This window comes from Rhinopithecus roxellana, chromosome 8, assembly GCF_007565055.1.
Source record: "Rhinopithecus roxellana isolate Shanxi Qingling chromosome 8, ASM756505v1, whole genome shotgun sequence".
In the NCBI taxonomy this organism is placed as follows: Eukaryota; Metazoa; Chordata; class Mammalia; order Primates; family Cercopithecidae; genus Rhinopithecus; species Rhinopithecus roxellana.
Window position 1 is genome coordinate 101,855,072 of NC_044556.1, and position 22,329 is coordinate 101,877,400.

A 22,329-nucleotide genomic window follows, 5' to 3' on the forward strand; every position below is an offset into this window, starting at 1 on the left:
GATTCACAGGTGGATATCAAAACTTCAACATCTGTATGGCCTCTGTGACTGCTGGATGGGATCAAAGCTGTTAGAAAGTGAAAGAAGATTGTGTGCTGGCTTGTGCTGGGTGACCATGGGCCAGTTGTGGGTGGTGAGAAGTAGTTGTGGGGAGGTAAGGAAGTACAGAAAACTAGGCTCTTCATCATGTACCCTGAGGCTGCCTCCAGTAAACTGTTGAACTTGAAAACTAGACTTTGCTAGCTTGATTACCTGTTGGTGCATTTGAAATGTATTGGGAGCTTTTTCTTGAAAAATAAAAAAAAAAATACTTTCCAGGTCAGGAGTGGTGGCTCATGCCTGTAATCCCAGCAGTTTGGGAGGCTGAGGCAGGAGGATTGCTTGAGGCCAGGGTTTGAAGACCAGCCTGGGCAACAAAGAGAGACCTTGCCTCAAAAAATAACAAAAATAAAAATCAAAAACATAAATATATAATATGTAAAATATATATATTAATGTTTTGGGTTTTTTAAATTTAATTACATATAAATGTATCTATATATATTCTAAAATAAAAGAAAATACTTTCCAAATAAGAACTTATATCTTCAGCTGTGATTACAGTTTATAGATTTGCCTATTTAAATGTCAGAAATCTGTGAAATACCATGATTTATTTGAGTTGTTAAAAAAAAATTCCCACATGGCTTCTTTATTAAAAAACAAAAGCTATGGTTAGTTGCCCATACAACAGTTTTTATTTAGAATGGAACAAAATTTAATGTCCATAAATTTAACTTATGAATGTAAATTGAAAGACATAGACCAGTAATTTGTCCTCATTGTTATAATCTACTGAAAACAAAACATTTGTAAAGCTTTTGTCTACAGAAAAATTACTTTTTTTTGTCTATAGACAAATTACTTTTTTTTTTTTTTGAGACAGAGTCTTGCCCTGTCACCCAGGCAAAAGTGCAGTGGCACAATCTCAGCTCACTGCAACCTCCACTTTCCATGTTCAAGCGATTCTTGTGCCTCAGCCTCCCAAGTAGCTGGGATTACAGGTGTGCACCACCACGCCCAGCTAATTTTTTTGTGTTTTTTAGTAGAGATGAGATTTTGCCATATTGGCCAAGCTGGTCTTGAACTCCTGGCCCTAAGCGATCCACCTGCCTTGGCCTCCCAAACTGCTGGGATTGCAGGAGTGAGCTACCGCACCTGCCTACAGATAAATTACTTATAATATATGGGATGTATTATAGTAAAATAGAAGTAATTAAGCTAAAGCCAACTGTATTCAACCTTAAAAAAAGTTATTTATTTCTGTAATATATTGATTCATTAAACAAATTTTTACTGAATGCCTACCATGTGTTGGTCACTATTCTAGGTGCTGGGGGGTCACTGTGAATAAAATGGACGAACTCCCTGCTTTCAAGGAGCTTGCCTTGTAATGATGCCAGTCATGGCCCAGAGTAGTAGTTTATTTTTAAGATAATTTGTAGTTTATTTTCAAAAGCATTTATTTATTATATTTATTTTGAGATGGAGTCTTGCTCTGTCACCCAGACTGGAGAGCAGTGGCGTGATCTCTGCTCACTGCAGTCTCTGCCTCTTGGGTTTAAGTGATTCTCCTGCCTCAGCCTCTCAAATAGCTGGGATTACAGGCACCCGCCACCAAGCCTGGCTAACCTTTGTATTTTTAGTAGAGACTGGGTTTCACCATGTTGGCCAGGCTGGTCTCGAACTCCTGGCCTCATATGATCTACCCACATTGGCCTCCCAAAGTGCTGGGATTACAGTCGTGAGCCAGCGTGCCCAGCCTTTTCTCACATTTATTTTTAAGAGCCTTTTCTCACGTTTTAATAATTCATTTTGTAACTTAGCATAATTACCTAGTGAATGTTCTTGAGTTGAAGATGCATTTACGTTTATGTTAATTTGGTAAATAAAATTAATTATTTCAACAACTATATATGAAAAGGCTGTTATCTGCTGGGAACTGTTTTAAGGATAATGGCAGTTAGAAAAATGAATCAGAAACAGATCCTGACCTCAAGGTATAGTCAATAATGGGGAATACAACAATGACAGAAGAATGGAAGAAAAGCAGTTATAAAATAGGCTTTGTGCCAATCTCGGTAGCTGAATAGAATGAAACACTGTGTTTCTGTGTGGAGCGGGGCAGTACTATGGCCCTTATATGTGTGGGTTGAAAAGTTAATATTTTCAACTTTGTATTTCTTCCAACAATTAAAACTTGTACCTGTTTTATTATAATAGCACCTTCTCTCTCCAGCCTAGAACATGGAAACAGTCTCTGCTGAGAGATCCTTGAACTCTAGGGAAATAAAATGCAATCAGATTTTACACGGTTATAGAGCTGAGATGTTCTTTACTTTCTAGTCTCTATCTTATTTAAAGGCTTCCTAAATAATGTAGCTAGGAATGGCAATAAGGAAATAAATTACAAATGCATTTAAATTTCCCTGTAGAATAAGAAATAGATCGTATCTGAAGGATACTCGGATTTATGAAAAAAATCACATTAATCTAACATTTAACAGTTGAAGAAAAATGAGGACTTCACAGGAAATCTCTAAAATATTTCAATAAATAACCAATATTTTGATTTAGACTATACAAAAGCTTCAGCTATTAGGAACACAAACAGTGGCAGGTCCTTTTCATCTTGGAGAGACAGGTAAGTTGTCTCATTTCTGTCTTATTGGTGTAAAAACGAAAACGCAAAGATTATGTGGCTTTTCCTTCTGATCAGTTATTAGCTAAAGTGAAAGGAACCCAGGCTTGCTGTCTGGTACTTCACCAGTGGTTATCACTGTGGTTTATGGAACAACAGCAATGAGGCAGGGCCAGAAAATGATGTTTACAGGGATATTTATGAAAAGGCCAATTATATACAAATGTCTTTGTCTCTGATTTGTAGTTACCAGCTGACAAGTGGATACAAGCCTGCCCCTATGGACCTAAGCTTTATCAAACTCACCCCGTCTCAAGAAGCAATGGTGGACAAGTTAGCAGAAAATGCGCACAATGTGTGGGCGCGGGATCGAATCCGGCAGGGCTGGACTTACGGCATCCAGCAGGTACGTGGGAATGAGTTCCACGGCATTTGGTCTGAGACTTACTTAAGTGGGAATTAGCATAATTTGTAACAGGAAGGATTAAATAGTGACTATTTAAAAACTTGTATCATACAGATCACACACAGTGCACATTTGGACTGAAACACCTGTTTAGTGCTAGACTGAAGAACTTACATGAGGTTAGCTCTGGCTGTAATCGTGAACACATGTGAGGCACACGATGAATAATATAATACTACATTGGTGACTTATAATATGGTTTTTTGGTATTTCTCTCTCTGAGACTGTGTTTTAGGAGAAACTTTTGAAATGTAAGAACATTGGGATAAAATGATAATAAAATGGGTGCACCATTCCTTATTCATAACCCCTGGGGCCACATACATTTCAGAATTCAGTCTTTGTATTTGGTTTTCAGAATGGTGATTTGAGGATATATTACATGTATATACATAACAACCTTGGCAGGGCAGCTGACTTCAAATTGCAATTCATTCTGCACAAGGGAGGCAGGGTCATACCAAGAGGGGTAAAGACTATAAACAGCCTCGCATCAGTTCCGGTTTCACCACTGAGTTACTGTTGCAGATCATTTTGCTCCAGGCATCAGTAGATATTCAGGTATTTGGGCATTAAGGTATTCAGGATTAGGTATTCAGTACTAATTTGCCTGAAAGAGGAAAGGAAGAAAAGACAAGACAAAACAGTATTTCTGCCTGGGCGTGGTGGTTCACACTTGTAATCCCAGCACTTTGGGAGGCTAAGGTGGGAGGACTGCTTGAGCCTGGGAGTTTGAGACCAGCCTGGGCAACATAGTGAGAGACTGTCTGTACGAAAAATTAAAAAATTAGCTGGGCATGATGCACATGCCTGTAGTCCTGGTTACTCAGGGGGCTAAAGTGGGAGGATTGCTTGAGCCCAGGAGGTTGAGGCTGCAGTGAGACTCTTTTTCCAAATAATAACAACACAACAACACAACAACACCACCACCACCACCACAATATTTATTCTCTGGTTTACCAGAACAACCCCTGTCTGATTCCATAGCTTTTTTTTTTAACCCTTGCGAGGTGTGGTGGGAATATCCACAGCCTCCCAATGCCTGTTGACATTAAAGTATTGAGAATTGATTATACTTCTTGAAATGTGGAAACTTGAGCAAATACTGCAACTGGTCTCAGGGAGTGAATGGAAAGAAGTAACTTCCAAAGTGGCATTGCCCTACACACTTGTAGGAGTTGATGCATCTCCCCCATCGCATGGAATTGAGTTCTGTACTCTAATATTAAGCATCCTTTTGCCAAGATAGTAAGATAGCTTGCGCTGTCTCTCTGTGTGTGTCAACACATTTTAACCACAGTTTAACATTGGAGCCTCTTTTACAATAGACACGTTATGAGTTTTATAGTCATTTTAGTGCCCCTGGCATTGCTGGGTTTCACTGGTTGATGGATTCAACCCAATGCATATTTTTCAATTTGGGGGGATCCATAACACACTGGAATTTTTCTGAAGAAGGGAAAGCAGCCTGAAGTGCTTCACTGACTGAAAACCATGGAGGGGGGTCCAGTACTAATTTGGCTCTTCTTGGAATAAAACCCTGTCCATGAACTGTACTTGGAAATTGGGTGTTCTCTACTATTGGCTTTGCCGTGTGAACGTGGCAGATGGAAGTGGTTAGAGGCCACTGAAGCTGTTTCTTGTTATTGTTGTTTTTCCTCCTCATGGAGAGGGCCTGCTTTCCATACATGTGCTTATTCATTTGATTGAATCTTTTATATTGATGGTGTTTTGGTAGCTTTGCAGCCTGGGAAAACGCAGGGATTGTGGAAGGGTCAGGTTTTCTCATGGAATTTTAAGTTTGATGTATTTGGTAGCTATTTATTTTTAAAAGCCCTTGGTATTGCTTACACATCTGCACCCTATTTTTCCCTGCAGGACGTAAAGAACAGAAGAAATCCTCGCCTTGTTCCCTACACTCTTCTGGATGACCGAACCAAGAAATCCAACAAGGACAGCCTCCGCGAGGCTGTGCGCACGCTGCTGGGGTATGGTTACAACTTGGAAGCACCAGATCAAGATCATGGTATTTTGGTTTTACTTTCCTCCTCTTTGGTTGCAAGATCATGTAGTAGTTCTTTAAAGCCAAATAAATGAATAAAAGGGGGAGTATTAAACCAGGTCCTCTAGTCTAGGTGTGGAATTTCATTCAAGTGGATTTTCTTCCCTGAAAAACATCCGTGGGATTAGACCCATCTCTCAATGGGATGGCTCAGGATGCTGATGATTCTGTGGGTGGAGAAAATGGGCCTATCTTCCTCAAGTGTCTGAGATCAATAGGTACTTCCCTGATTATGATACTGGACTCCTCCCCTAGCCTACGAGCCCTCCTCCAGAATAGCTGATTTTTGCTGATTTGGGGAATAAGCCCGTAGTGGAGTCTAGTGTTTTACAAAATTCTACCTTCATCATTTACACACACATGTACAGGCAACATTGAATTAATTAATGTGATCTTTTGCTTTAAGGGAAACACATTACAGTAGGTACTCAATAACTATGTGTTGAACACAATGGATTTTTAAAGGTTCTGCAAAGAATACATTTTCCTTAAATAATACCTTTGAAGAATGTAGTTTAGGCCGGGCGCGGTGGCTCATGCCCCTAATCCCAGAACTTTGGGAGGCCGAGGCAGGCAGATCACGAGATGAGGAGATCGAAATCATCCTGGCTAACACAGTGAAACCATCTCTACTAAAAAAATGCAAAAAAAAAAAAAAAAAAAAAAAAGAAAAAAGAAAAAAAAAAATTAGCGGGCATGGTGGTGGGCGCCTATAGTCCCAGCTACTCGGGAGGCTGAGGCAGGAGAATGGCGTGAACCCGGGAGGCGGAGCTTGCAGTGAGCCAATATTGCGCCACCGCACTCCAGCCTGGGCGACAGAGCGAGACTCCGTCTCAAAAAAAAAAAAAAAAGAAAAACAAAACAGAATGTAGTTTAGATAGAATGATCCACTCTTTAATCCTTTGCTCCTGCAGTTTGAGTTAATTTAATACCCATTTTCAAAAAATTAACAAAAAGGAAATGAGGGTTGTGTACTTCATCATAGTGCCTATAATTTTTGACGGAAAGTTTTAAAAATGTATTCCGAATGTATTCTAGTGGCTCATATTTTCAGTGCATTACCTGTACATAAAAGTGGATCTTAAATAATAATGACAGTTAATATTTATATATTAGCTATATAAGTGTTTCTAAGACTTTTACAATTGTTATTTAATCCTCACAGTAACTCTTATGAGGGTGATACTTGTATTATGCTCATTTTACAGATAAGGAACCTCAGATTCAGGGACTTCTGTGTCTTCCCATTTAAAATGGCAGATGTAGGATCCTAATCATAGGCATCCTGACATATTTTAGTCCTTTGAATTGAGCAAATATATGCTTAACATCTTGACAGATCTTATCAGTTACTGGACTCTTACATTGGCTGCAAATTAAATGACATATCCACTTGTTAACAATAATAATAATATCCATAATGCTAACATCATATCTATCTTGAGGTTAGCTTTAAAACAACAGAGATATGGTACACTCATTATGAATCAGATGCTGTTAGGTGTGCAAAATACCAAGAAGATTCCTGTGTCAAAGAGTATATAGTCCATGTAACCACCGGGAAGAAAGTAAACAATAAAAGGCTTGTAAGGCAAAAATTGGCAATCAGAAAGATTTCTATAGTTCTCTGATATAGGATACACCCTGAAAGTTAATTGGTTCTAAATAATTATGTTTTTAAATTGAAATAGAACTTATATACAGTAAAATGTACACATCTAAAGTGTTCAGTTTGGTAAATTTTGTCAGTTGTAGAAACAAAAGGAACCACTACCAAAAACACCTCCAATATTTTCTTCATTCCAGAAAGTTTCATTGTGTTCCCAACAAAGTAACCACTTTGTAAGTTCTATCATTACAGATTAATTTATAGCAAATAGAAATATAAATGTAACCTATAAAAGTAGATGTTATAATTATAATCACTCTAGCATGTATTTTTTATACCTAGTTTCTTTTGTTCCACATAATGCTTTTATGATCTTGCATGTTTCATGTATATCACAAAATCTGTTGCTCAGGGGCATTCCTTAATCTTCATTGTAATAATTTACCATTTGTTTATCCATTCTCCTATAGATGGATGATTTGAGTTGTTTCCAATTGTAGGTGATTATGAATAAGGCTGCTATGAATATTCATATACAAATCTTGGTATATAATTAATCTTTCATTTCTCTTAGGCTAAATACCTAAGAGTATCATTGCTGAGGCATTTTTTTCTAATTTGTGTTGGCCTTTTTACTGAATTGCATTTTTAGAAGAGTATTTTGGATAGAAGAACCATACCAGGTATGGAAAGATTTTCTTCCATTTGTAGGTTGCTTTTTCATTTTCTTAAGGAGGTCTTTCAAAGAGCAAGCATTCTTAATTTGAAGTCCATTTATGATTTCTTTTCCTTTACAGTTGGGGTTTTTATGTCCTAGAACATCTTTGCCTATGCATAAACAAAAATATTTTCTCTTATGTTTCCTCCCAGAGTTTTATTATTTTAGCTTTTACTTGCAGGTCTATGATCTAAAGTGAGTTAGCTTTTGTGTATGAGGTAAGGTTAAGATCAAGGTTCATTTTTTGTACAGATGAATATCCAGCTGTCCCAGCACCATTTGTTGGAACAATTATTCTTAGCAAATTAAATTACCTTGGCATCTTAGTCAAAATCTATTGAACAGATAAGTCCGTCTATTTCTGGACTGTATATTCTGTTCCATTGATCTGTATGTCTGTCCTTAAGCTAATATTCCATTGTCTTCATTTTTATCACATAATAAATCTTAAAATCAGGTAAGGAAAGTCTTCCAACATCTTTCATCTTTTATAAAGGATTTTTTAGTCTTCTTTTGCATTTCTATATACATTTAGATTCAACTTGTTAATTTAATTTGGATGGGATTACGGTTGAATTCATAGGTTGGTTTAGGAAGAATTGATATTTTAGCCATATTTAGTCAACTGATTCATGAACATGGTACATTTGTCCATTTATTTTCATCCTCTTTAGTTTCTCTTAGCATTGCTTTGCAGTTTTCAGAGTAGAGGTCTTATACATTGTTAGATTTATCTGATGTTTTTGATAATATTACATGAAATTTGTTTAAAGTTTATGTCATTTCCCAAATGTACATGAATATGAGATATATAATTGATATTTGCATATTGACCTTATATCCTGTGATTTGGATAAATTTATATGTCAGTTCTATTTTTTTTGTGTGTGTGTGAATTCAGTGGGATTTTCTATATACATAATCATGAGGTCTGCAAAAACTAAACCTCACTTTTTCTTTTACGATTGTTATAGCTTTTTTGCTTCTTGATTTATTGAACAGGTAAAGAATTCAGAACACTGTTGAATAGAAATGGTAAGAGAGTTTATTCTGCCTTATGGGGGAAAGTTGTGATGTTCCACCATTAAGTATGATGTTAAGCGTAGCTTTTTATAGATATCCTTTATCACATTGAAGAGATTCCCTTCTATTCGTCATTTGTGGGTGATTTTTATCATAAATAGGGTCTTGAATTTTGTCAAGTGCTTTTTTCCCCGTTTATTGAACAGATTATGTATTTTTCTCCTTTATTCTGTGGATATCATGACTATCAAGTGATTTTCAAACGTTAAACCAGTTTTCTATTTCTAGGATAACTCTCCTCAGTCATGGTGCGTTGTCCTTTTTTACACAGAGCTGTATTCTATTTGTTAACATTTTGCTTAGGACTTTTGTAGCTAAGTTTATGGACAATACACTGCTGTATAATTTTTTTCTTATAATATCTTTGTTAGATTTTGATATCGATGTAAAGATAGCTTCCTAAGTAGGAAAGTTTCTCTCCTGTTTTCTGAAAGAATTTGTGTTAATTCTATATTATTTCTTTTTCAAATATTTGATAGAATTTATCATCGAAAGCATGAGCCTAGAGTTTTATCCTATAGGAAAGTATTTTATTATGAATTCAATGTATTTAATACCTTGAGAGCTATTTAGATTTTCTATTTATTCCTGTGTCAGTTTTGATAAATTATGTTTTTCAGTAAATTAGTTCATTTAATTTAGGTTGCCATATATAGGCATAAAATTGCACTAATGTGCTCTTATTATTCTTTTAATGTCTGTAGGATCTTTAATGATATCCCCCTTTTCATTCCTGATGTCGATAGTTGACATTTTCTCTCTTTTTATTGTGAGCACTCTTCTAAGGGATGAATTTATTTTATCAATCTTTTCAAAGGTTAATTGATCTTAAATGTATTTTTGTTTTGGTTAAAATTTCAGACACGTATTTGTTTCTCCATATGACCAATCATGGATTATTATGAGTGATCTGCAGTGGTTATGTGTGACTACATCTTACGTTACCTTAGGAGCGCACAGCATTGTTGAGTAGGACTATGGCATCCTATGGAGAATGTCAATGTTCATTCACAGTGTCAAGAGATCCTGGTTTCACAGCTTTGAAATGACCTATGAAATGTACTTTCTAGTGAACAAATGTATATATCAGGCATACAAATATTCACTAACATTGCCTTGTGATGATATAGATTTTCCAATAGTGTTTTTGCATACTTTCAAATATTTGATTCAACCACTCTCTTTAGGCAAAAGAAGGGTGTAATAATCAAAGAGTTCTTGAGCTTCCCTCTAACTTAATAAATCTTTAACATTGTGCATCCATGGAGGATGTAGGTAGCAGTGATGACAGTCAATATATTTTTAGGTTGGAAAGATACTTATAATGATAATGATAAAATAAAAACTCACCCATGGTTTTATAGTCTGACACATGAACCATTTGATTTCCCCAGGTTTTCATTACTTTACACATGAATATTTATATTTTTGGTATCAATAGTCTTAATAGGGACATAATTACCCGTTTTCCTTCCGCTGCCCCACTCTGCTTAATATCAAACATTTTGAAAGTTATTTACTCTACATTTAGAAGGAACTCTCACATTGCTTTCCTGATACTCATTGAAAATTACAAAGAGAGAATGCCTAAGTCTGGTTGACTTAATTCTAAACTTATAGATAATAACTTAAGATAATAATAAATATCTAAAGTTATAGATAATAACTAAAAATAAGGGAAAACACTACAGCTCAGAGAAATTATAACCTTGAGTCTTCAAGGAAAGAGTTAATTATGGTCAGTGTCCAAGAAAAGGAGTACATTTTCCCCTGTACATAGAAATATGCATTACAATGCCAAACAGAAAAAAATCAATGATGGTTATATTTTAAAGATATTGTCACTTAAAGGCATAAACTGTATTCAGTGACACATGACACATTTGCTTTTAGAGATAACTTTACTCCTGAATGATGCCAGATAAGTAAAATATTGAGACGTTATTCTGATGACATATAGTGTTTTATACTATTTGTAGCTACTACATATTAATAATTTTATCTTCCTAACATCGTTGTGGACAACATAAGCTACCTTATGGGTACCTACTTTCTTCTGAATTGTGTGAATTTTAAGAAGAAAGAAAAGGAGCTTATATTTATAAAATGTATGCTGCACTTCATTTTACTTCCATATTTGCAATTCTTCTCATTTCCATTTTTAAAATTTTATTATTATTATTATTTTTTGAGACACAGTCTCACTCTGTCTCCCAGGCTAGAGTGCAGTGGCGCAATCTCAGCTCACTGCAACCTCCGCCTCCCCGGTTCAGGTGATTTTCCCTGCCTTAGCCTCCCGAGTAGCTGGGACTACATGCGCTTGCAACCATGTCCGGCTAATTTTTTTTTTTTTTTTTTTTTTTTTAGTAGAGGCGGGGTTTCACAATATTGGCCAGGCTGGTCTTGAACTCCTACGTTGTGATCCACCCTCCTTGGCCTCCCAAAGTGCTGGGATTATAGGCGTGAGCCATCGCGCCTGGCCACTCTATTTTAATACATAGATATGGAACATCTGCTGTGCCTACTTCTGGGAATTCAAAGATGAATAAGAGTTTTTGTCTTATGTAGCTCTCAGTGTAGACAGGGAAAGTAGACTAAATTGCCACCACTACCATACAATGTAAGTGTTAAGCCCAAGAGTCATAATACAGGGAGTTTAACTCAGCTTGGTGATATGAGGGAAATCTTTAAAGAGGAGGTATATTAATTATCTATTTCTATACAGCAAACTACTCCTTTCCCTCCTGCCAAAAAACAAAACAAAACAAAACAAACAAACCAAAAAAAAAAAAAAAAAAAAAAACACCTCTCAGTGGCTAAAAAATAATAAATATTTGAAACCTCTGTTATCTCAAAGTTTTTGTGGTTTATGAATGTGAGTGACAGGTGCTTCTGCTTCTGGATCATAGTCTCTCTGAGGTTGCTATTAAGTTGGCCAGGGCTTAAGTCATCTGAAGACTTCCCTGGAGCTGGAATACTGAATACTAAGACAGCTCACTTGCATAACTGTTGACTAAAGAACTCGCTTCCTCTCTGGCTGTTGGCAGAAGACACAGCCAGATGGGCACAGCCTTGCCACACAGAGCCCTTCATAGAGATGCTGGAGTGCCTTCACATGGAAGCTGACTCCCCCTAGAATGAAAAATCGAAGAGTGAGTACATGGAGGATGCTGCAATGCTTATTACAATTGCTTCTATTATATTCTGTTTGTTAGAAGTGAACCACTAAATGAAGCCCACACTTTTTGAATGGAGGTGTACTAACGTATTTGTGGACATATTTTAAAACCACCAAAGTAGGTACAGCTAAGTCAATTGGGTTCATGCATTTCAGGCAGAGAGGATAGTATATGTAAGGCTTAGAGACACAAGGAGGATTGCAAATGGGAATTTCAGAGAGCTTTGCATGACCAGATGTAGAGTGGAGTTAGAAAAGTGGCAGTAGATCAAATAGAGGAGGCAGGAGTTGAAACAGATATTTTTTTTTTAATTAAAGAATGATTCTAATGGCTCTTTAGGAAAAAGGCTGAATGTAAACAAAACTGGAGATGAGGACAGCAGTTTGGTGACTAAAAAAGAAGTGTAGATGAAGAGTGTTGGAGGCCTTATCTTTGGCAATACTGTGAACAGAAAAATATATTTGGCATTTAGAAGTAGAATCAGCAGAAGGACGAAGGAGGCATCTGAGATAGTTTCTGGATTGATAGATGTTAACTACGTACACATTGGTTGGGAACACAGGAATTGGAGCAGATGGACATGGGGTAGTGGGAAGATTCTGAGTTTTATTGTAAACATCTTAAGTTTGAGGTGCATGTGAGACAATTCAACAAATATACCAGGATTCAATTACATATATAAACATAAACGTGAGACTGTTACTAGAGAGAAACAGAGAGCTAAAGATTTCATTTTTTAAATGAAAGAAATTTGGACATTTTTACACCAAGGGAGAGAGAGAAGTTGAAAATAGAGTAAGAGGAGCTTGATGAGCTGTGGTCTCTGAGAAGGTCGAAGGGAATGAAATTCAGAACACAGGTCAAGGGATTGGCCTCATATAAAAGAAAGAACAACACTTGTTCCCCTAAGGTTGGTAGGAAAGAAGTAAAGATTGAAGACGATGCAAAAGCCTGTGTACAGGGAAAATCAGAATGAGGCTGAGGGCAGTCTACTGTACAATTATTGTCTTCAGGTTGAAATAGAAAATGAACTTATTTTCCTAAGGAGTAAAAGTCAGGGAAGGCTGGACTGGATTAGAAGCCTTGAAGAGAGCAATAAAGATGTGTTGGATATAGAATTCTCAGCTGACAATTATTTTTTCTTTTAGTACTCAGGTATGTCACCCCACTGCCTTCTGGTCTTTATGTTTTCTGATGAGACATTGACATCAGTCTTTTGGATGGTCCCTTCTATGTGATGAGTTGCTTCTCACTGTTTTCAGGATTCTCTCTCCGTTTTTGGATTTGAACGGTTTGATTATGATGTGTCTAGTTTTAATTTCTTTGAATTTATCCTCAAAGTTTATTGTACTTCTTAGATGTATAAATGAATGTTTTCTATTAAATTTGGGAAGCTTCTGGCCATTATTTATTCATTCTTTCTTCTCTTTTCTGTCTCTCCTTACAGTCTGTGACTTTCATTATGTGTATGTTGGTACAGTTGAGTGTATCCCTCAGGCCTCTGAAACTCTCCTTACCTTTCTTCATTTCTTTTTCTGTTTTTCCTACTTGACTAATGGACTTGACTAATCTTTAAGTTCATTGACTCTTGTCAGTGCAACTCTGTTGTTGAGCCCTCTGGTGTATATTTAATGTCAGGTACTGTGCTTTTCAACTCCAGAAATTTTGGTTCTTTTTTATAATTTGCCTCTTTATTGATATTGATGCTATTTGGTAAAGCATCATTTTTCACTTTTTTTTTTTTTTTTTGAGATGGAGTTTTGCTCTTGTTGCCCAGGCTAGAGTGCAATGGCATGATCTCATCTCACTGCAACCTCTACCTCCCGGATTCAAGTGAATCTCCTGCCTCAGCCTCCCACGTAGCTGGGATAATAAGAACACTGGCAAAAAATTATGCAAATCAAATTTTTCATAGCTCTGGAAATTAAAGACTGACCAAAATCCAGGGAGTGTTTATTTGATAAAAATGTCCAAATGTTGGTAAGAACAGCAACTAGTGATGTTTTAATTTGCTCCTGCCCCATCACACCCTCTCTCTAATTCCTTGGCATATTGAAAACCAACAGCCCCTCAATCAAAGTGAAAATCAGCCACCCACAAGCCCCTGGAGTGGGCAGAACAGAAATGGACCACCACCATGCCTGGCTAATTTTGTATTTTTAGTAGGTACGGCGTTTCACCATGTTGGTCAGGCTGGTCTTGAACTCCTGACCTCAGGTGAACCACCTGCCTCGGCCTCCCACAGTGCTGGGATTATAGGCATGAGACACTGTGCCCGGCCTCATACTTTTATTTAGCTCATTACACATGGTTTTCTTTAGTTCTTTGAACAGATTTAAGATACCTAACTTAGTCTTTGTCTAATAAGCCCAACATCTCGGCCTCCTGAAGAATAATTTCTGTTGACTGCTTTTTCCCCCTTTATGTATGGGACATACTTTCTTGTCTTTTTGCATGTCTCACAATTTTTGTGAAAAAGTGAACGTTTTAAATAATGTAATATGGCAACTCTGTATTCACCCCTATTTCAGATTTTGCTGTTGTGTTTATTGTCATGGTTGTTTGTTTCCTAAGTAATTTTTCTAAACTAGTTTAGTAGAGACTATGTTGCCTGTCGTGGGTGGCCACTGAAGTCTCAGTTTCCTTAGCTTCGTGGTCAGCTAATGGTAGGACAGAGACTTCTTTAAATGCCTAGGATCAATAGGTCTCCCAGTCTTTACCGAAGGAAAGGCAATGTGATGTGAGCATGTTGGCACATGCCTTCAACACTCAACCAGGCAATGTACAATTTCACATTAGCCTTCTCTTACTGCATGTGCAGAGCCTCAAGGTCTTTCAGAGGTGTAAGCTTTTTCAGGTTTTTCCTGAATACATGCACAGCCCTGGGCATGAGCATGGCCTTCTAGAGTCCCAGGAATATGTTGGAGCTTCTCACATCCCACTATGAATATTTAATTCCCCAGCTTTTCCTTTCAAACCTTTTGGTCAGTTGTTGTTTGCCTCAACTGTTATTGCTGCCTCACAGAGCTGCAAGGCTAACAAATTGCCTCAGATGATTTTCAACAAATGTCCTTGGAGAAATGACTATTTGCACTGGGCAAGCTTTAAGTCAAGTGGATTAAAGACAAGTCTTACCAATGGAATTTTCCAGAAAAGGGAACATAATGACAGTTATCTGGGAACTGGGCTTTGGATGAACTCCAGCTCTGTTCTGCCCACTACAAGGGCTTGTGGGTGGCTGATTTTCACTATGATTGAGGGGCTGTTGGTTTTCAATATGCCTTGGAATTAGACAGAGGGTGTGCTGGGGCAGGAGCAAATTAAAACATCACTAGTTTGCTGTTCTTACCAACGTTTGGACATTTTTGTCAAATAAACTCTCCCTGGCTTTTGCTAGCCTTTAATTTCCGGAGCTATGAAAAATTTCATTTGCATAATTTTTTGCCAGTGTTCTCATTAATTTTGTGGAGAAGAGGATTTTTGGACGTTCTTTCTCTACCATTTCTGCTGATGCCACTCAGCAATAAAGATTAAAGATTGCTGTTTTGTGAGATGGAACAGAGAGCAAGCTGCAAACAGATAAACACATTGTGGAGAAACACTGATGGTCCCATTGAGGTTAGAGACTGTGAGTTGGTGGTGCCAATCTGTTCTGTGCATGTGTTTTCTGGCAAACTCAGCAGAGCAGGTACAGATGTTCACAGCGAAGGTAGCGAAATTGGACAGTAATTGGGGTTAACAGAGCAAGTAGGGGAAAAGCTAATAAGGGCAAGAAAGTACGGAAAGTTATATAGGTAAGGAAGGGAAGAATGAAGGAATCTAATGAGTTTGAAGAGTGAATATATAAGAAAATGAGAAAACAAGGAGGAAAAAATAGTGATCACTCAATCTCTGTTTTAAGAATTTAGAGACAGAGCCACTGACAGTTGTTTGACAAGGTTTGATTTTACTAAAGTTATGTGAACAGTGAGCAACGAGAATAGAGTGGCATATTCTACAGTAGAAGCTGAGATTATGTTTATTGTTCACTATACGCCAGAATATAACAGCATGCTTCATAGTAAGGATGAAGGTGATCTGTATGGAAAAGACATAAGAAGAAAGATTAATTTTCCAATGGGAGGAATCAGTAAAGGGAGACACATCTTCAGAGTTAGATGTTGAAAGGATCAGGAACCAGTAAAGGGAGAAAATGTCTTCAGAGTTAGATGTTGAAAGGATCAAAATTTCAACAAGTAGAGATTAGTGTCAGAAAGGTTATTGGTACTAGAAAGTACATCTGATGTGATTAAGTATAGAAAGAGTTGAGGACGGGTGGATGGTCCACTTAGGATAAAATATAGGGTACAGATGGGAGAGAGAACAGGCATAGATGAAGGTAGAAGGATTAGGACAAAATATGAAATATCTTGTAAACTCAGCTAAGAAATGTGGATAAATTTGTATAAAGAGTACCAGCCCCAGGAAGTTTTAAAGCAAGATCTTGATGTGTGATAACAGTTTACAATAGCAATATAACTATGGCAACAGTGGGAAGGGACAGATTGGAGGGGGCAGTGCTTGGAGATAGACCAGTTGGAAGGCTTTAGAAAAATTGTTTTTTTTGAACAAGGATGGTGGGAATAAAAAATAAAAGATAGATGTTGAGAGATTTTATAGCATAAAGCAAAATCAGTCTGGTTATCACTAAGATGAGATTAAAAACATTAATTTATAATAGTCCATCCTGCTGTTGCTGACAGTTAAAAAAAGTCAAGGGCATAAAAAGTTTAATAAAATTGAATCAAGCCTTATGTAATTAATCAGAATTACAATTTATTTTCTCTTAGGAGAATGCTTATGTATTGCATATAAAATGTGAACTCTGTATTTGAGTTGTAGTGTCTTTGGAGTATTGTTGTCAATAATATTTTAAAGCATGTGAAAATGGAATTTATTCTTACTTACTACAAGGTTTAATCAAGATTTGAATTGCTTTATCCAAAATAATACCAGAAGGTTGAAAGGATGGCTGATTAATACCAATAATTTAAAAAAGTAATATCATTCATCCTAAAAGATTGTAGATATGTATAAAATTTTAGCTTTTCCTTGTATCTTCTTGCAACTTATGATTTTAGTGTATAGTTAGATCTTGACTGCCCTCTAGTGGCATATATTTTTTTAGCTCTCTTGTTTGGAGAGCAGAGTGTGTTGGTTACTTGAGGCCTTTTTAGGCCCTAGTTAGGTCATTGGTGGTGTGTCATGCCTGAGAGGTACTGGGACTTTTCTCAGTCCTTGGCCTTAATCTTGAGGTGTTTGTTAATAATATAATTCCTGAATTGTTTCTACTTTGAATACCAACAGACTTGATAATGTATGACAGGATTATGTCTCCCAAGTATTCATTTTTAAATGTCCATTATTATTATATTCATTATAACAGTATAAAAATCACTTATGTAACACACTTACATGAGTTGTAATTGCCTACCAAACATATAAATCTGTCATGTTTAAAATGGAGCGAAGCATAAGGGTGTTTGGGGGAGAGTTCTGTCTTTGACAGGATGCTACCCTGTCTGGGTATTTGTCTGGACTCCTGTATCCAGAGCCCAGAAGAGTCTTTGTTTCTAGATACAGTTTGGCGGGTATCTATGGAACGCTTACTTTGTGGTTCAGGTGCTTGATGCTACGAGGTGTGCAAAATAAATTTGTTACGGATTGCCTGGATCTTTTTTAAAAAGACTCCTACAAACCCAGATTTCACTTTGTGTTAGTGTTTTAGCAAGGGGTATAATGTTGAACTGTTGCTTCTTTAAAAAGTGGTTGCAGGCTACCCTAAACTAACTTAAGAAATATATACCATGGGACTGGGGACGGTGGCTCATGCCTGTAATCCCAGCACTTTGGGAGACTGAGGCTGGTGGATCAACTGAGGTCAGGAGTTCGAGACCAGCCTGACCAACATGGTAAAACCCCGTCTCTGCTGAAAATACAAAAAAACTAACCGGGCATGGATGTAACCACAGCTACTCAGGAAGCTGAGGCAGGGGAATTGCTTGAACCCAGGAGGCAGAAGTTGCAATAAGCTGAGATGGTGCCATTGCACTCCAGCCTGGGCAACAAGAGCAAAACTCTTTCAAAAAAACAAAAAACAAAAAACCAAAAACAAACGAATAGGAAAATCCACAGAGATTAAAAAAGAAAAAGGAGAGTACTTTTGTTGTGTGTGAAGTCCCTTGTATGATAGTGTCTGTGAACCACATGTTTGTTTCAAGTTTGGGTTGAGTATCATCAAGGGGCATAAGAATAGTACAGCAATGGGGCTAGGAAGAAGAATATTAGGACTCAGAAATTCTGCATTGTTCTTACTGCGGTATATTCTCCATATAGTACCCCCTATTTTCATTCCCTATAGTAATAAAGGGGATTAGTAGTATGTTTTAATTCCAAGAGAATTTTGTAAGGGGCTTTTGGGGAAATTATCTATTATATTTTTGTACCAAATTTGCCTTCTTAAATATTTGAGCTAATATTAAAATTAGTTTGCATTACTTGAGCACACTATACATATTTGTAAAGTCTTGATATAGAAACCAAGCAGAGAAAAGAGAACCTGGGAGTTTTCAGTGGTTTAGTTTTCCAAAAAAAACTAAATTCTATATTTAGAAAATTAGGAGTTAAATCTATTAATGCATACTAGAATGTAATATAGTATTTTATTCGTAAATATCAGCATAATTAAAAATAAGGATAACTACCTGATAATTTTTTCTTCCCTGAAAAATAATCTCCAAATGTTTGGGTAATTTATAGCTCATATTTAATATCTCTTAGATTCATTTAGGGAAGGGCACAACAGGCATGTTTTAAGGAAACAATTTAGCAGTAATCTGTTTTTGAGGAAATAATTAACTCTGAATAAAAATTTGACTTTCCTGTTTATTTAGTATTGCAGCACTGAGAAGTAGTTTCTTTTTTTCTTTTGTTCTTTTTTTTTTTTTGACACAGAGTCTTGCTCTGTTCCCCAGGCTAGGGTGTAGTTGCACGATATTGGCTCACTGCAACCTCTGCCTCCCGGGCTCAAGTGATTCTCCTGCTCAGCCTCCCAAGTAGCTGGCGTTACAGGCACATGCCACCACGCCCTGCTAATTTTTGTATTTTTTGTAGAGATGCGGGTTCACCGTGTTGGCCAGGCTGGTCTCGAACTCCTGACCTCAAGTGATTTGCCTGCCTCAGCCTCCCACAGTGTTGGGATAACAGGTGTGAGCCACCTCACCCAGTGGCTTTTTTTAGTTTTTTTAATAGCACAAACTACCTTTAAATATCATAAAATTGATAGAATTTTTTTTCTCTTAAGACAAAGTTTACGATCCTGTTTTTCAAAACATATTTAGTTACCAAGTAATAAGCATGAGAACTTACCCTTAACCACAGAGATGTTTCTCTCTCGTATTCAGAGACTTAAGCTAGTTTCTGAAGGGTTAGCCAGCAGATTCAGTTAGTTCTACATTCAACAATCACCACCACCATTATCAAAAAGCAGTTATTGATCATTTCATTAATTAAGCCCATGTGATAGGGAGCCGTCTCATACTACAGCCGTGTTGTCTTCACTAAAAATCTAATTTTAAATTGTTACATATGACCTAGCTGTATGTTTATTGGCAATCTTTAGTGTTTATATAGATTAATTTTTTTTTTTTTTGAGATGGAATCATGCACTGTTGCCCAGGCTGTGGCGCGATCTCGGCTCACTGCAAACTCTGCCTCCCGGGTTCACGCCATTCTCCTGCCTCAGCCTCCGGGGTAGCTGGGACTACAGGCACCTGTACCATGCCCGGCTAATTTTTTGTACTTTTAGTAGAGAGGAGGTTACACCGTGTTAGCCAGGATGGTCTCGATCTCCTGACCTCGTGATCCACCCGCCTCGGCTTCCCAAAGTGCTGGGATTACAGGCGTGAGCCACCATGCCCGGCCTATATAGATTATTTTTATAGTTCTAATTTGATCATGCCAAGTCAATGATTGAACTGTTATTAAATTTTTATTATGCATAAGGTCTTTCCCAAATCTTAAGGAGAGACAAATAGGAACTTGTTTCTGTCTTTCTTTCTTTGTTTTGTTTTGTTTTTTTTTTTTTTTCGAGACAGGATCTCACTCTGTCCCTCAGGCTGGAGTGCAGTAGCATGACCATAGCTCACTGCATCGTCGACCTTCCAGGTTCAGGTGATCCTTCCATATCAGCCTCTTGAGGAGCTTGGACTTACAGGCATGCACTACCATGTCTGGCCAAATTTTTAAACTCTTTATAGGGACAGGGTCCCACTATGTTGCCCAGGTAGGTCTCAAAATCCTGGGCTCAAGCAATCCTCCCACCTTGGCTTTCCAAAGTGTGGGACTACAGCTGTGAGCCACCATACTTGGCTGAGAACTAGCATTTAACCAGTATCTAGTAACTCTGTGCCAGCTATTGGAGGCAAAGTAGGAAGAAGAGGGGTTGTAACATGAAGCAACTCCCGAATTCCACCATTTTTAGCTGTGTGATGTTGGTCAAGTCTGAACTTTCCTCCTCTGCATCTAACTCAGATCTTAGCTGAGGTGACCACCTTCTTTGAGATATCAATTCAATGAACACTCATTCCGCTCTCCTGTGATTTCAGAGGGACCTACCTTCTCATCGTCATTCTGGCTCTGGATTCCTCAGTCTGAGGTTTCCCTTCTGTCTCTCAGTCTCACCTGCATCTCCTTTCCTACAGATACTTTGCCCCCTTTTGCATCACACTGGTCCTAATGTTGGATGCTGACCTTTTTATTTTTTTCCCCAGATCTTTTAAATACGGCATTTGTGTGTACAGCAGATCACAGTGAAGACGTATGCGAGAATGGAAAAATTTGGCATCACATTTGAGTTCCTTAGCCATTACCATCCTGTAGGGAAATTTTTACTATTGGTACTATTGTTACTTTTCTCCACTGTTTACAACTTTCCCTTATTTCTGTTTCTCTTCTCTTCTTTGCTTCATCTTCCCTCTTCTCTCTCACCCATAAATGTCTACTCATTTCTTATGCAGAGCAGTTCAGGTCTTTTTTCTTATTGTCTTCTTTCCATTTCTTCCTCCACAACCAAAGCACCAAGGCACTTTTGGGTTTTGTTCTACAGAAAGGTCGTTCCCTCCTGAAATGAGGCTGACGGAGGGAACGCCACCAACCCTGGCAGCATTACTGAGGCTCATTCCCCAGTCTCTCCAGCGCAAGCCCTGGTGCTTTCCACTTCACCCAGTTGGTCTGACAGTGGCTGATCCTAGATAAGAAAGCACTTGGTAAAATGGGAAAGAAGATAAGAAGGTGTCATTATCATCATCCCAGAAGGTTGAATTACTAAAGTCATGATGTATCTTTCCTTCTTTTATTTATGTTATCTTTCCTTCTCTTTCACTTCCCCATGCAATGACCACCAGAAATCTCTGTCCATTTCCCAGCAGCCAGAGCCGAAGTGTGCAGTGGCACCGGGGAAAGGTTCCGAATCTTCCGTGCTGAGAAGACTTACGCAGTGAAGGCGGGACGGTGGTATTTTGAATTTGAGACAGTCACTGCTGGAGACATGAGAGTTGGTTGGAGTCGGCCTGGTTGTCAACCGGATCAGGAGCTTGGCTCGGATGAACGTGCCTTTGCCTTTGATGGCTTCAAGGTGAGTGGACTTTGCCCTGTATCGGTCATCTGTGCATGCTGGAGGCTCGTCTCCTCTGCTGTTCCTCTTGGGAACATCACAATACCAGTATTTTCCACAGCACAAACATGGAAAAAATATTTCATAGAAAAGCTTTTGTCCTCGTCTCAAAACCCTTCCCCACAACACATGAATACGGTGAAATTCACCAAGTAAGACATTGCTTTTCCATGGTTATCAAAAGATAAATCAACTTTGTGTATCAAAATGTTAAAGATCCATATATAGAGGAAAAATGCATATACATTGATACAGCGATTCCATGTCAGGAGTTTAAGCTATAATTAATGGTATGTTTGTATAAACATTTAATAGCTACAATGCTTAAAGCAGTGTTGTTTATAATCACAAATGGTTTTCATTTTCAACATTATTAGTAATTTCTATTAAGTTGGATGGAAGCTGGTCAGGTGTTTATTTTGTTATTTATATATTTATAAATGTTTAAAGATTGTTTTACATATGTGAAATATTTTAATTAGTAATATGGGCCAAGTGCCTATAATCCCAGCACTTTGGGAGACTAAGGCGGAGGGATCACTTGAGGCTAGGAGTGCAAGACCAGCCTGGGCAACAAAGTAAGATCCTGTCTCTACAAAAAAAATTTTAAATTAGCCAAGCATGGTTTTGTGGTTTTTTTTTTTTTTTTTTGAGACAGAGTTTCACCCAATACTTAGGAGGCTGAGGTGAGAGGACTGCTTGAGCTTGGGAGGTCGAGGCTGCAGTGAGCCATGATCGTACCACTGCACTCCAGCCTGGGCAAGAGAGTGAGACCTTGTCTCAAAACAAACAAAAAAATAACAATAACAATGTGTATATG

At 37.7% G+C, this 22,329-nt stretch overlaps 1 protein-coding gene across 4 annotated transcripts in view; it reads left to right on the forward strand.

Moving 5' to 3' along the window:
* The window catches only part of RYR2 (ryanodine receptor 2), a 793,619-nt gene that overhangs the window by 506,282 nt on the left and 265,008 nt on the right, over positions 1 to 22,329 (forward strand). For 2 of the 4 annotated variants that reach the window (XM_030936088.1, XM_030936090.1), the window contains exons 26-28: positions 2,927 to 3,086; positions 5,025 to 5,172; positions 21,262 to 21,470. In XM_030936088.1, the coding sequence (XP_030791948.1) occupies positions 2,927 to 3,086; positions 5,025 to 5,172; positions 21,262 to 21,470 (517 nt within the window). The remainder of the gene's footprint in view (positions 1 to 2,926; positions 3,087 to 5,024; positions 5,173 to 21,261; positions 21,471 to 22,329) is intronic. The other 2 variants (XM_030936089.1, XM_030936091.1) reach the window with 1 other exon arrangement.